Source organism: Mastomys coucha, unplaced genomic scaffold, assembly GCF_008632895.1.
Source record: "Mastomys coucha isolate ucsf_1 unplaced genomic scaffold, UCSF_Mcou_1 pScaffold21, whole genome shotgun sequence".
Lineage (NCBI taxonomy): Eukaryota > Metazoa > Chordata > Mammalia > Rodentia > Muridae > Mastomys > Mastomys coucha.
In genome coordinates, this window is record NW_022196904.1 from 70,506,816 (window position 1) to 70,521,754 (window position 14,939).

General features: G+C 39.8%; 1 protein-coding gene across 8 annotated transcripts in view; it reads right to left on the reverse strand.

The window, feature by feature from the left end:
* Positions 1-14,939, reverse strand: part of Blm (BLM RecQ like helicase) — an 87,723-nt gene that overhangs the window by 16,063 nt on the left and 56,721 nt on the right. For all 8 annotated transcript variants that reach the window (XM_031387134.1, XM_031387135.1, XM_031387136.1 and 5 more), the window contains 4 exons: positions 8,352-8,458; positions 7,289-7,449; positions 2,932-3,127; positions 56-246 (listed from right to left, as the gene is read on the reverse strand). In XM_031387134.1, the coding sequence (XP_031242994.1) occupies positions 56-246; positions 2,932-3,127; positions 7,289-7,449; positions 8,352-8,458 (655 nt within the window). The remainder of the gene's footprint in view (positions 1-55; positions 247-2,931; positions 3,128-7,288; positions 7,450-8,351; positions 8,459-14,939) is intronic.

Consider the following 14,939-nt stretch of genomic DNA (forward strand, 5'->3'; position numbering starts at 1 on the left):
CCTCTGCCTCTCAAGTGCTGGGATTAAAGGTGTGCACCACCACTTAAGTAATTACCTTTGTTTTACAGCAATTGTCACAAGAAACATCTGGGTGTTTCTTACAAAAATCAGGGTTGAATCCTTTTTCACCAAAGTAAGCTAAAAGCTGTATTCTTCTGCATTCTGTTATATTTTCACAGTAATGTACCATGCTATATAAATTATTGACATGAGTTTCCTTTGTATGATAGTTTCCATCTTTTTCCACTAGAAGAGATGAAGAGCAGAACAAAATTAAATTTTATAGTAGAAAACCAAAAGAATATGAAAACAGTATTTAAAGTAAACTCATAATAAGAGAATTGCTATTAACAATACAGGGCCAATGACATCTTTTATGCTGCAATTTACTGGTGTTTAGGTTCACCTCTTGTGGGTTTAATTTTATAGGAATGTTGTACTTCTTCCTCCTCTTCATCTTCTTTTTCTTCCAGGTAAAGTCTCACGAGATGGTCTTGAAATTGTGAAATCTTCTTGCCCTAAGCTCCAAAATACTGGGATATTGTCATAAGCTATTTCATCCTAAAATGTTTGTTTTTTCAAATTGAAAATTCCTTTACTTTTTATTATCCCCATTGCTGGAGTTAATACTCGCTCTAAGAAGACGTGTGCTGAGCAGGGTATCTAGAGGAAGCAGGCAGTACCATAGCTGAAGTCCTATGCACCAGGACTTCTGAACTGTGGTCAAGAATCCAGAGGACTTCTAGGGAACTCAGAGACAGGATGTCCTAGATTTAGGGGAAATAGCAAAACCTACATCTCTTGCACATTGTCCAAACTGGTCATTTGAGGTAGTTCATGATATTAAGTATAATATTTATATTTGTGGTGGAGTTACAGGCTTGTGAAGTTGGAACTTTTATAGGTGCTGTGGTTTAGTGCAGTAAAGCAAATATGACAAGCCTGGTGGTACGTGTCTGTAATCCCAGCCCAGTAATGAGGCAAGAGGATCATGAGTTTGATAAAAGCTTGAGTTACATAGTGAGACCCTGTTTCAAAACCAAAAAAAACAAAAAACAAAAACAAAAAAACAAAACCAACCCAGGACTGGCCAGGCATGGTGGCACATACCTTTAATTCCAGCCCTGAGTCGGCAGAGGCAGGCATATTTCTGAAAGTTTAAGGCCAGCCTGGTCTACACAGTGCATTCTAGGCCAGCCAAGGCTTTATAATCGAGAGCTAGTCTCAAACAACGACCATAACCACCCAACAAAAAACCCCAAGGCCTGGGGATGTCATTCAGTGGTACAAAGCTTGCCTAGCATGCACATGCAAGGCCCTGGGTTTGATCCCTAGCATCCCCTACATGTGCTTACACAAAACAGAAGCTAGGAGTGAGTGTGAGTAAGTTATTTGAGACCAAAGTTTAAGAACAAGAAATGGGGTTGGTGAGGTGCTAAGCAGGGTAGGTGCTTTCTGCTATGCCTGATGACCTAGGCTGAATTCCTGGAACCCACAAAAGGAGAGAACCAACTCACAAAAGTTGTTCTCTGACCCTACGCATGCACTGTGGCATGGACACACAGGAAATAAATTAAAATGCAATAAAAATCACTGGTGTATACTTTCCATTAATAGGTAATCATTATTACTAAAGAATCAAATTACTATTTTACTTCCAGTTTCTGAGTATAATTTTTTTTCAAATGGTTGCTAGGTTATCGTAACTAAAATACTTAGACATAATAATACAAATGCTTTGTAGAGTTATGAAAGACCATATTTTTGATAAGCCTGTTTTGAGTTGAAAATATACACGGGACATGCACTTAATGTACCTGAAGATCCTAGGTGAGTAACACAGCAGGCGTAAACTGCTGGTCACTGACCCTGGTGGTTGTACAGGGCTGACTTCAAGTTGAGGCTGCCAGCACCCCACATCACAAGATAAAATCAAACTTATTTCACTAGCTCAGAAAAGTGTAAGGGTGAAGAGAGCAACAGTGTACTTACATACATTAAATAAACAAACAAATAAATAAATAAATGTTAAAAAAAAATTAGAGCCTTCCCCCCAAGTCTCCTCCTACCAAAATTTAAAATTTAAAGTATGATTTAATTGAACATATCAACTTATCATAAAGCTGGAATCAGTCAAGCCACCAGAAATGGAAGACTGCCTGTCCAGGTTTTGTTTAAGAACACAAATCAGTCCTCCAAATGTGAACAACTCATTGCTTTGTGCTGAGTATCCTTTGGGTGCAGTAAAGATCACGCTCAGGTTTTGCAGTTAAATGAACTTGAAGATTAGAGACCTGTGTCTCACCACTTCTTCGTCTCATCTTCTCCTTTCCAATAAGTAATAGTCTCATCGTTTAGAGCTGTGGTAAAGATAAAATGAGCCAACAGATAATAAAGTATTTAAGACAGCATGAAGTGGCTTGGTGGCTCACTGCTGCAATCCCAGCATTTAATAGACAGCATTTCATTTTGTTGCTGGGACCAGCCTCACAATCAATTCAATTCCTAGGTTCAAGCAATTCTCCTACGCCAGCAAGCAAAGCTCAGTCATACTCCTCTATACCTGGCTCTCCCCAACTCTCCACTAACCTGGATGGTTCTACAAGAGAGTTCATTATTTTCCTGGAAATAGTGTTATATGTAAAAAGTGTGTAAGACTGGGTCTGGAAGGGTATAAAGGAAGCCACTATCTGGAGGTCTAGCCTGCCTGGTCTGGAAACACACTGCTTTGTGCATGTCAGCATCTCTTGACTTTACCAAACAAGAATGTAGTAGCTTTATAATAAACTAAAATAAACTTTACAATATATATTAAATGCCTTCATTTTTCTATGACTATCTGATGAGAACAGGATCCAAGTACTACAACAGCAGGGGCAGACTGCTCTCATGAGATGGACCACAACAGACAGAATGTGGTACATGGCTTACTCATTATAAGTCTCTTCAGTCTGGTCACGTCATGATAGGTATAGAAAAGCACACAGTGAGATATTTCCCCATCTCTTCCAGCTCGGCCAGATTCTTGGTAATAACCCTCCACAGATTTAGGAAGAGATGCATGAATCACAAATCGCACGTCAGGTTTGTCAATTCCCATTCCAAACGCAATTGTTGCACAGATAACCTGATATGAAAATAGAAGCCTATTAGACTCATAATGCATTCAACAATAATTTAAAATAACTGCGCCAACAGTATTTAGCATGACCAAGGTGAGATTTTCGTATTGGTAACTTATGATTGTATTCAGACCCTGCTCAGGGTGGCAGGGTCTTTCTGTGGAGTTGGTCTCACCATCAGAAGGGCCCTGAATCAACTGCAAGCACCTTTGTGTGCTGATTGTTTGTCTTCTGTTCCTGATAGGCATGTGTGGTGGGTGCTGCTTACAGAGTTATGGCATCCAAGTTAGGTGCAAAAGCAATGGCTTGGGCTCTAGGGTGGTCTCTAGCCCTCAGAGGTAACTGCTGCTAGTTCTTCCCAGACTCAGAAACAACCATGTTCTCATCTGCTGTAGTGCAGATGAGAACATCAATCTTCAACATGTAACCAAGTGATCATAGGCTAACTCATATTCAACAGCTGATTTCAAAGTAAAAGCTTATGCAATTTTAGCTGTAGATAAAAGCCTAAGTTCCTCATACAGAAAGAAAACAAAATGACAAAAACCATAAAAACAAAACAGAACAAATAGAAAGGCCAAGGACTGTTCTCCTTGACCTATACAAATTATTCAATGGGAGCTAGGCAACAGTTAGTTAATCTTTAGAAGCTTGACAAATTTGTTTTCAAGAGTATATTTTGAGCTGGGCAGTAGCCTTTGATTCCAGCACTTGGGAGGCAGAGGCAGGTGGATTTCTGAGTGGAAGGCCAGCCTGGTCTAAAGAGTGAGTTCCAGGACAGCCAGGGCTATACAGAGAAACCCTGTCTCAAAAAACCAAACAAAACAAAACAACAAAAAGAGAGTATCTATTTTGAGGCCTGAAGAGATGGAGCAGTTGTTAAGAGGGTAAACTGCTCTTGTAGAGCACCTGAGTTCACAATTGCCCATAAACTCCAGGTGATGCAATGACTTCTTCCGGCTTCTGTGTGTACCGGCATACACATATGTAAGATTACAAACAAAATGAGCTGGGCCTGGTAAGCAGCTTTACAACTGCCTGTAACTCTATTCCTGGGCAAAATCCAACATGTCTTCTGGACTGAGGATGCCTGCATCCACATGTGCACATCTCCCCCATCCCTGTATACACAATAAAAAATAAAAGTGTTTCAGTTGAAAATCTAGGACTTAATTTGATCAAGGCCAAAATACTGTATATTCAGGCAAAATTACATTATACAAATAAAGTTGTCTTCTTAAGCACTAAAAAATGACTTCCTATTACAAGAATAGCATTACAAAAGTGACAGAAATATCTCGTAGTCACACTACAGCTAATGACAGGGCCCAGAGTCAGCAGAAGAAACTGACTGGTTTGTGTTCAAGGTTACTCACATATCTAAACCTATGGCTCTTTGATTAAAAAGAAATGTCCAGGGCTGCAGAGATGGCTCTCCCAGAAGACCTGGGTTCAGTTCCAGCACCCACATGGCAGCTCTCAACTGCCTGTAACTCCTGTTCCAAGCCATCTGACACCTTCATATAGAAATATATACAGTCAAAACACCAACATACTTAAAATTGGAAAAAAAATAAAAAAAAAAAAGGAAATGTTCCAGGTAAAAGAAAGTGCACTGCAGCCTCTAGTGATGCAGAGCTGGCAAAGGCTGCAGAAATGAGAGATGCTGGCCCACACTAGCTCTAGAGTGACACAGGGAAGTGCGTGGCTGGGAAGCACACGGCACAGGCTATCCCAATCACTTCTGAAAGGTCTTCCTTTTGTTTTTATTTAGGACAAGCTCTGATATGGTCCAAATTGGCTTCAAACTCATGAGCCTCTGGCCTCAGCTTCCCAAGTGAGGGGATCACAGGCACAAGCTACCATGCTCACTTATCAACGCTTATATAACTGGAGGAAAATAGCTTTGTTGAATTCTAACATCCTTATTTCTGTGTTGCTTTTAAACCCGAGGCTACATTCATTCTTTTTTATTTACTTTAAATTGTTTTATTGAGACAGGGTCTCTTTCTATGTAGTCCTGGCTGTCCTAGACCTTGCTATGGAGACCAGCTGGTCCTCAAACTCACAGAGGAGCTGAGCTTAAAGATGTGCCCACCACATCTGGCTCATATATGTGCATTTTATATGCTGAAGACACAGTTTGTGCTGCTGTTTATCTTCTATTTACCCATGTGCACATACTTAGTTTCTGACACATTGTTAGCAATTTTTTTCTTCTCCAGTATTTTTGTTTTGTTTTGTTTTGTTTTGAAACAGGGTTTCTCTGTGTAGCCCTGGCTGTCCTGGAACTCATTCTGTAGATCAGGCTGCCCTTGAACTCAGAAATCCGCCTGCCTCTGCCTTCCAAGTGCTGGGATTAAAGGTATGTGCCACCATAGCCTGGCTACCATATTTTTTTTAAGCTTAGTTTTTCCATTGCTCAAGAGTGTACAAATAATAAAACACTAACCATAATCACTACCTTCCACTTAACCTCTATTTAAAATAAAATTTATTGTATGCAGATGATGTTGTACTGTGTGTATTGTATGTATGTGGTGCATGTTCATGAATCTACATGTCTACATCCCCGTGTGCTATGTGGTATACATTTGTGGTGCCTGCGTGTTAGTATGTAGGTCTTTATGCCCATGTCTGTGCATGCAGAGACCAGAGAAGAACAATGGGGGCTTTTCTATTGCTCTTAGATCTCCTGGCTTGAGACACTGTCTTTCACTGATAAGGAAGCTTGCTAGGCTGGATGGCCAGTGAATCTGCCTGTCTCTACTCCTGGTCTTGCCACGGGCATGCACCACCATGCATAGCTGTTCTTTTCTCCCTCTCGAGTGCATGTATGTATAGTGCTTGTGCGTACAGTCTTTTTGATCAGGCTTTACCTTATTTGCTGAGGCAGGGTCCCAGATTATCTCCAGAGTTAACTGATTAGACCTCTTGTCCTGGTGAGCCCATGTCCACCTTTCCAGCTCTATAATTAGGGGTGGGCCATCTATAAGGTTCTGGGGATCTGAACTCCAGTCTTTATGCTTGAACAGTGAGTAGTTTAACCATGGAACCATCTTTCCAGGCCCTTGATTGGTCAGGTATTCACTACAAATCAGGCCAGTCTGGAACTCGTGGCAAACTTCCTGACTCATAATCATATACCACCAGACCAAGCTCTATGTTGTATTCTATTTTATAACATTTATTTAGTGTATATGTATGTATGCATATATATGCATGTACCACACACAATACATGTATGAGGTCCAAGTGTAACTTGTGGGAACTGATGCTGTTCCTCCACCATGTGGGTCCCTGGGTCCAAGTCAGGTGGTCACTTTTGGTAGTAAGCATCTTTACCCACTGAGCCATCTCTCCGGCCCTGTATATTTTATTTTGGTTTAAGAATCTAAAGTGAGTTTGGCAGTGATGGTGCACACTTTTAATCCCAGCACTCAGGAGGCAGAGGCAGGTGGATCTCTGATTTTGAGGCCAGTCTGGTCTACAGAGTGAGTTCTGGGACAGCCAGGGCTACACAGTAAGACCCTGTCTCAAAAAACAAACAAAGCCAAACAAAATAGACTGTAAAATGTTTTTTTTAAACCAGGTAACCAATACCATAATTGAATAACTTTTTATCTTTAAAAATTACAATGGTAGCACACGCCTTGAATCCTAGTACTTGAGAGGCAGAGGAAGGTAGATCTCTGTGAGTTCCAGACAAGCTTGGTCTACATGGCAAGTTCTAGGACAGTCAAGACTACATAGAAAGACCCTGTTTCAAAACAAACAAACAAAATTATGCATCTTGTATGCATTTGTTGCAAACATGTATGCCCACATATGCTGGAACTCGGGTGTGAGATTCCCTCATGCTAGAGTTACAAGTGGCTTTGAGTACCTATGTGGGTGCTGGGAACTAAACTTGGGTCCTTCACAAGAGCAGCATATGTTCTTAACCATTAAGCAACCACCCCCCCTCTGTCTGTCTCTCTGTCTCTCTGTCTCTCTCTCTCCCTTTCTCTCTCTCTCATTTACTCAAAAGGAAACAGCAAAGCCATGCAGGAGGGTTGCCTGGTTTCAATTACATAGCAAGAACCTGTTTCAAACAAAACCTGTATTATGTACATGCAAAACTGCTGATACACAATGGAAGGTCTGCAGACTTCTGCAGGCATCACCTGGCAGCTGTCCTGGTTGATCCACTTGTGCTGCACCTCATCTCTGGCAGAATCACTGAGGCCCGCATGGTAAGCCAGAGCAGCAAGACCTTCTCTCTGTAAGGTGTCGGCCACTGTGTCACATTCCCTCCTGGAGAGGCAGTAAATTATCCCCGAGTCATCTGCCACGAAGCCCAAAGAGAAGTGAGGGATCAGGATCTTTCACTTAAATAACAACACATTTACACATGTTCTTAGAAATGTACAACCCTGTAAGTAGAACTTTAGAGCATTCTTATGATACAGGATGATTGCGCGCAACAAAACAGTTCAAGCAAGGAATTCGTGAACACAGAAAATAGGACTGGACTTGCAACTCTGTTCTTGTGAGGGTGCCCAGGACTAATCCTAGGCTGTCTCATACAGACTCTACAACGAGGAGCTACCTTGATAAAAATTTTTTGGAACATATGGCAAAAATTATCAAGAGCCAGGTAAAACCCTTTGACTCAGTTTCCTTCCAGAAAAAGAACCTAAGAAATAAAATGGTACAAGGAATTATGGTCAAAGTTTTGGTACAAATGAAGCTCAATAGAAAACATATGAGGATAATTAAGATAAAGAACTATGCAATAAATATAACTATTAAAAGTGCTTTCTAAGCTTACAAAAGCCATGAGAAAATGATGAAGATGTTGAAGATGGGTTACATGAAAGCTGTTAGGAATGTCAGAGACTCATTTTAGCTAACAGAAGTAAAAGGCAAACACACTTGGGAGAAGGCACTAAAGCAGGGGCTGTGTTACTCACACACTGAGATACACCTGAGAAAAAGACACCAAGAATGATAATGTAAATGTGTAGGAGGTATACTTAATATATTTTTGTTAGGATTTATTGTTATCTAACAAAATGAGATTTCAGAATTATAATATTCCCCACAAATAGCAAGTTGGTGCTATCATAATGCAAAAAGAAAATGTTAACATACAATTTCACATATTCTACTGTAGTAGAGCAAATATAGAAAAGACCTTTATAATCTACTACTTTTAGACATAATTATTTACACAACTGTACTCACAAGGGTGATGCTTTCTGATCCACTCTAGGCAATCAAATGCTACTTTTTTGGGCTTCTTTGATAATACATAGTATTTCAGATTGTGTCTGTTAAAGCTCATGCTAAACCTAAAAGAAGACCCAAACATAAAATTTAATTATTATGAGAAAATACAGTTGTATCTAATATAATCAACTGAATGTTTTCATCCAAAATGCTTCCCCCCAAAGATATGGCATTAGAAGGTGGAGCCTTTGGGAAGTAATTAGGTGGGTAGGTAGAGTCACCAAGGAGACCAGGGTCCTTACTAAAACAGAGGAGCTGGAGAGACAGGTTGGCTGGTAAGACCAGTTACTGCTCTATCAGAGGACTATAATTTGAAATTCAACACCTACATTAGACATCTCAGAAATATCTGTAACCTCTAGCTCTAAAAAAAATTCAACATTCTCTTCTGGCTTTCATGGATACCCTCACATATACAAGGATGTGAGCATACAGAGACATAGTTAAATAAATATTAAAGAAAAAAAAATCAAAAAACAAAACCAAAACTACCCAGAGACCTCACTGAGCCTCCCTCGTACATATGGCTCCAATGTGAATACCATCAAGTATAAAACAGGGAGAGGGACCCCACCAGACTAAGGATGAACTGGAATTTTGATCTTTTTTCAGAATCCAGAACCACAAGAAATAAATTTCTGTTGTCTGAGTCACCCAGTCTATGATACTGTTACAGCAGCTCAAATGAAGGCAGCATCTTCAAATATTAAATACTGATTTTTTTCCACCATGCAAACCTCATTAATAAGCTATCTTATGTTGACCATTATCCCTGGCAGGTGACATAATGAAACACTGAAATGGACACTATGTTAAGAATTAAAGATTTAAAAAAATGGTGATGAAGAAGAATGCCTACAGACTAGATGACAGAGATCTAGACTGAAGGTTTTTTTAAAAAAAAAAAAAAGGCAAATCAAGAGCACAGTCTCAGAGGAGATGTGGACTGAGAGCAGAGGTGGGGGCTCAGTGGGTAAAGTGCCTGCTGTATAATTAGGAGGGCCTGAATTTGGATCCCTACCACCCATGCCAAGAGCTCTGTACAGTAGCATGCTCCAATATGGCAGGTAAAGACAGGAGGATCCAAGGGACTCATCTGGCCAGCCAGGTGATTAGCAATTAGTCTAGCCTAACTGGTAAGCTCCAAGTTCATCAAGATACACTGTCACAATTATAATTGAGAGAAAGACACCAGATGCTTACACCTGGCATATGTACACACTAGCATATTTCCCTCTCTCTCTCTCACACACACACAGTTTTTTTTTTTTTTAAAGCAGAGATGGCAATATAGACTCTGTCTCAAAAACAAACATGGCTAAAAGATTGAAATGATTAAGAAAAGTTGTACAATAAATAAATGTAACTTAAATATTTAAAAAGATAAGGGGGCAATACAGACACATGCCTCCAGAAATAAATGGAGAGATCATGGGCACTTTACTTTTGCTCTGGGCTGCAAAGGGAATGTGGTGACTCTGACACAAGTGTCCTCTCCTCTGGGTGACTGCTCTTGGCACCCATTAATCCCTTCATGTTTCCTTAGTTCATTCTCTGTCTTCCTTCTAGACTCTTCTGTGAATGTCTTCCATCTCAGGATCTTACAGAACTACAACTCCACAGGCACTAAGAGCTTCTCCTGGCCCCATATTCTCTTTTCCTCTGGATGTTTGCTCAAAACATCTAGCTCTGTCCTTACATCAACTAGTCACACATCCCATTTTACTGCTCACCACTTCTCTCCTTTTTCTGCCACTAGCCTACTACATATCTGCTGTAATGTTTTCTTTCCTATAGCTTAAAATTACTTATTTATTAATGGGGGAGGGACACTCATGGCATATGTGCAGAGATCAGACCTTTCCCATTTTCCTCTTCATATGCCTCTTTGTCCTTTCTAGTATAAACAATGAAATCTTACCTTCCACCCACTCAGAGCGTTCTCACTACACACTGTTCCAGGATATCAAACAAAACAAAGTAAATTATGGCATGGGTGTAGGTGAAATTTCTCCAATCACAGCACAGAAACCCTTGGCAGGACTACTTGTGTTTAGTTGTGTTACCTATTTTTGTTTGTAAAGAGTGTTGTTGGGAACAGAGAATTCCAGCCTTGGGGGTTCTTACTTCAGATGTAAATGTCAGCCATGCAGAGGGAATGATGGCTCTCACCTCAAAAGGACTGACTCTTGAAACTGCCACAGGATGCAGGACTCTGATTCTTGTGATACTACTGTTTAACAATCATTTTCCACCACACAAGAGGATCTGGATTTCAGAACTAGACAAGGCTAACTAGTCAGACCCTGTCCAAAACAACTGCTTAGCAATATAAATGATGAAGAAATTTGCAGAATTATGTGAGCTGATGTGAGCTTCCTACTGATAGGAATGCTGTAGGGACAGTGTGTAGGAATGGCTTTATGCCTACCCACTCCCCACTTTAGACTACATGTTAATTTTAAAAAGTTTCATTCATTTAAAATGACAAATGCTTTAGATAAAAAACAAACATTGAGATATACTGAGGGAGTCCTAACCCTCACAGATAGATTCTAGGAATATATAACAGTGCAGCCTCTTTGTAAGACAGCCTGATGGTTCTTTAAAGGGTGAAGTAGGGCTGGTCAAGAGCATGTAAGCTCCAGCAAAAATCTACAACAGACAGCTTACAACTGCCCTTCTCACTTCACAAGTATCTGAATGCACATGCTTCACATACAAATAGGCTGGCACACACATACACCCTATAAGTATAAGGAAAAATAAATGAATTTTTTAAAGGTGAAGCAGAGCTATCATATGACCTGATGATCCAACTGCTACAACACACCAGAGAGAAATAAAAACACGCATACCTAAGAACTTGGAAACACCTGTAAGAGCATTATTTTATTCATAACAGCCAACAAAATGGAGATGATCCTAATACTGGGTGAGTAGCTAAAGGAGGAACTAAAACCACACAATGGAATATTTTTTCCAGCATCAAATCTTGAAAATATTTTGCTACCAAGTAGTGAGGGGGACAGTGAGATGGCTTAGTGGGTAAAAGCAATTGCTGCCAAGTCTAATAATGATCTAAATTTGGTCCTAGGATCTACATGTAGAAGAAGAAAACCAACACCAGTGAGTTGTCCTCTGACTTCCACATGCTTGCCCTGGTGTAGAACACACATTAGCATGCGCTAAGAAGTACAGTCATATACACATAGAATGAATGTTTGTATGAGACGCCCAGTGTGGGCAAACTTATGCACAGAAAGTAGTCTGTTGGGGTGAGGAGAGGAAAGGGGAAGGACACCATCAATAACAGGTAAAGTGTTTTAGAGGTGGCAAAGCTCTCAGACTACGGTGATGGTGTACAACTTATAACACCGTAAACTACTGGGTCACATGTTAAGAATGTGAGTTGGATGATGTGGATGTATTCAGCAAAGCTCTCATTAAAAACATCTGGAACATAATCTGAAATTTGCTTGATTTGTGACTTAATTGGGAAAATAGAACTATTTAGTACTTAATTTGGTTAAATAAACCTTTACTAGAAAAAATAAAATAATATGAGCTTTGAACATAAACTTGTAGATCACAAATCCAATTAAAACTAAAACAAACAAATCATTCTACCACAAAAGGTCTGCAGGCCACTAATGGAGAGCAACATTCACAGTTTGTTATGGTGGAAAGGTAAACAGACCAATCAGAGTTTATTGCTTCTAACAAGTCCTCCAATGCTTAGTGGAAAACAGGGTGTTAGGGATCACCAGATACCAAGCGAGACACAGTGCTTACCAAAAAAAAAAAAAAAAGGGAAGAAAAAAAAAAGACATTTTGGGATAGATATACAAATGAATATTATTCAACCATAAAAATGGAGAATAAAGGTTGCATGTACAGCTCAGTGGTAAAGTCCTCACCTAGCAATGGTTAGACCATGATCTCCATCAAACCATCATAGGCAGACAGACACACAGACACATACACACACATATACAGACAGAAAGACAGACATGCACACATATAATATAACCTAGATGATTCTTGCAAACATGCTTAGTGAAGGAACAGAGAGAGGAAAACAGGGAAGTTCTGATAAAACTTAACTCCATCACAAAAACAAAACAAAACAAAACAAAACAAAACCTCCATCTTGGAAAATAATGGAAGTGTATTTTAGATTTTAGGCTGTATAATTCTATGAAAATGTAAAAACCACACCCAGCTGTACTTATGAATAGCTAAGTTTTAAGGTACATGAATTATCTCAACAAGTACTTAAAACAAACAAACAACCCAATTTAAACTTCACTGACTCCTAGCTAAATATAGGAGTATTAAATGTCTTTAAATGGAAAATTTCCCAGGCCAATGTGGATACATGCCTGTAATTCCAAGTATGAGGGAAGCAGAGACAAAAGATTCAGGAGCTCAAGGCCAGCCTTAGTTATATATCGAATTTGAGGCTATCCTAGGCTATAAGCCTCAAATAACAAGAACAACTGCAACTGCAACCACAACAAACCAAGCCAGGTGTGCTGGTGCTCAGGAGACACAAGCTCTGGAGAAAGGGCAGGTGGAGCTCTCTAAATTCAAGGCTAGCCCAGTCTACATAGTGGGTTCTAGGACAGTCAGGGCACATAGGAAGAACTTGTCTAAAAGCAATGTTTTTAAGAAGGTGAACAGAATGTATTGTCAGGATATTTTAAACACATCAGGTATACTGTAGAGGTTCCTCTTGAAAAGAATACCTCTTTTTTTTTTTCGAGACAGGGTTTCTCTGTGTAGCCTTGGTTGTCCTGGAACTCACTCTGTAGACCAGGCTGGCCTCCAACTCAGAAATCCGCCTGCCTCTGCCCCCCAAGTGCTGGGATTAAAGGTGTGAACCACCACTGCCCGGCAGAATACCTCATATTTATTAGATAAAACCTAGTAAACATTTTTAACAGCATATGGTTCAGAAAAAAGACTAAATAGTAATATTGTTTGTTAGTCAGATTTGTTAGTCAAATACTTTCCAATTTTTTACCTCCCACAAAATTTAAAGTACCTAACTGAGAAGTCAGTTGATAGATCATTAAAAATAATTTTTGATGACAGATCATGATGTAACTTTGGCATATGCTTCAGAAAGAATTCAAATAATTGAGTGTTACTGCTGTAATAAAAAGTCTCTTATTACCATCTACATGTTTATGTCAGTAACATTCCTTGGGCTTACATCCATAAAAGTAAAATATATGAACTGAGTTAATTCATCTGTAGATATGTGAACTGTAAAAAAAAAAATTCTTTTTGGTTTGTTTTTCAAGACGGAGTTTTCTCTGTGTAGCTCTGGGCATCCTGGACCTTGTTCTGTAGATCAGACTGGTCTCAAATTCAGAGATCCACCTGCCTCCTGACTGCTGGGATTAAAGGCCTGTGCCATCAACACTACCGAGCAAAGCAAAAATTCCTATCTCATAAACAGATATCTCAGTAAAAAGCTTATGCCTAAAATTACTTTTGAAACATATTTAAGATGGATGTGGTGGAGTATTCCTGAAGTTCAGTTATTCGAGAAGCTGAGGTGGGAAGATAGCTTGAGCCCATGCAGTCAAGACTAGTCTTGGTAACCATAGTAAGACTCTGTTTGGGGCTGGAGAGATGGCTCAGAGGTTAAGAGCACTGACTGCTCTTCTGAAGGTCCTGAGTTCAAATCCCAGCAACCACATGGTGGCTCACAACCACCATAATGAGATCTGATGCCCCCTTCTGGTGTGTCTGAAGACAGCTACAGTGTACTCACATAGATAAAGTAAGACTCCATTTAGCTATACTAAAATGAAGTATGTGCTTTAAAGAAAGTAACACAGACATGCATGTAACTACTACAGTAATGATAACTAATAATTTTATTTACTTATTTTTAACATCTACTTATGTGTATATGTGTGTGTGTATGTGTGTGTGTATGTGTGTGTGTGTGTGTGTGTGTATGTGTGCGCGCGCACGTGTGCACTCATGAATGCATCAATAAGGCATGCCACAGTGCATGTATAGAGGTCAGAGGACAGCTTGTGGAAGTCAGTTCTCTTCCTCCAACATTTGGCTTCTGGGGATCAAACTCAGGTCATTAGGCTTGGTAGCAAGTGCCTTTAACCAATGAGTAGTCTCTCTAGCCCCTAACTAATAATTTTAGTAATTCAACTGGATCAAAATTTTGGTACAGGAGATTTAAAAACCAAGTTTTATTTGTTTACACCATTTACTTACATGTAAGTACAACAATAAGCAAAATATTTCACATATAAAAATCTATAAAATTCATGGCTGCGTATGGTGATGCATGCCTTTAATCCCAGTACTCAGGAGGCAGAGGCAGGTGGATCTTCGAGAGGTTGAAGTAGTCTGGCCTATATAAATGGGATCCAGACAGCCAGGGCTACAAGAGAAACCCTCTCTCAAATAATAAAAGTTGGCCGGGCAGTGGTGACTCACGCCTTTAATCCCAGCACTTGGGAGGCAGAGGCAGGCGGATTTCTGAGTTTGAGGCCAGCCTGG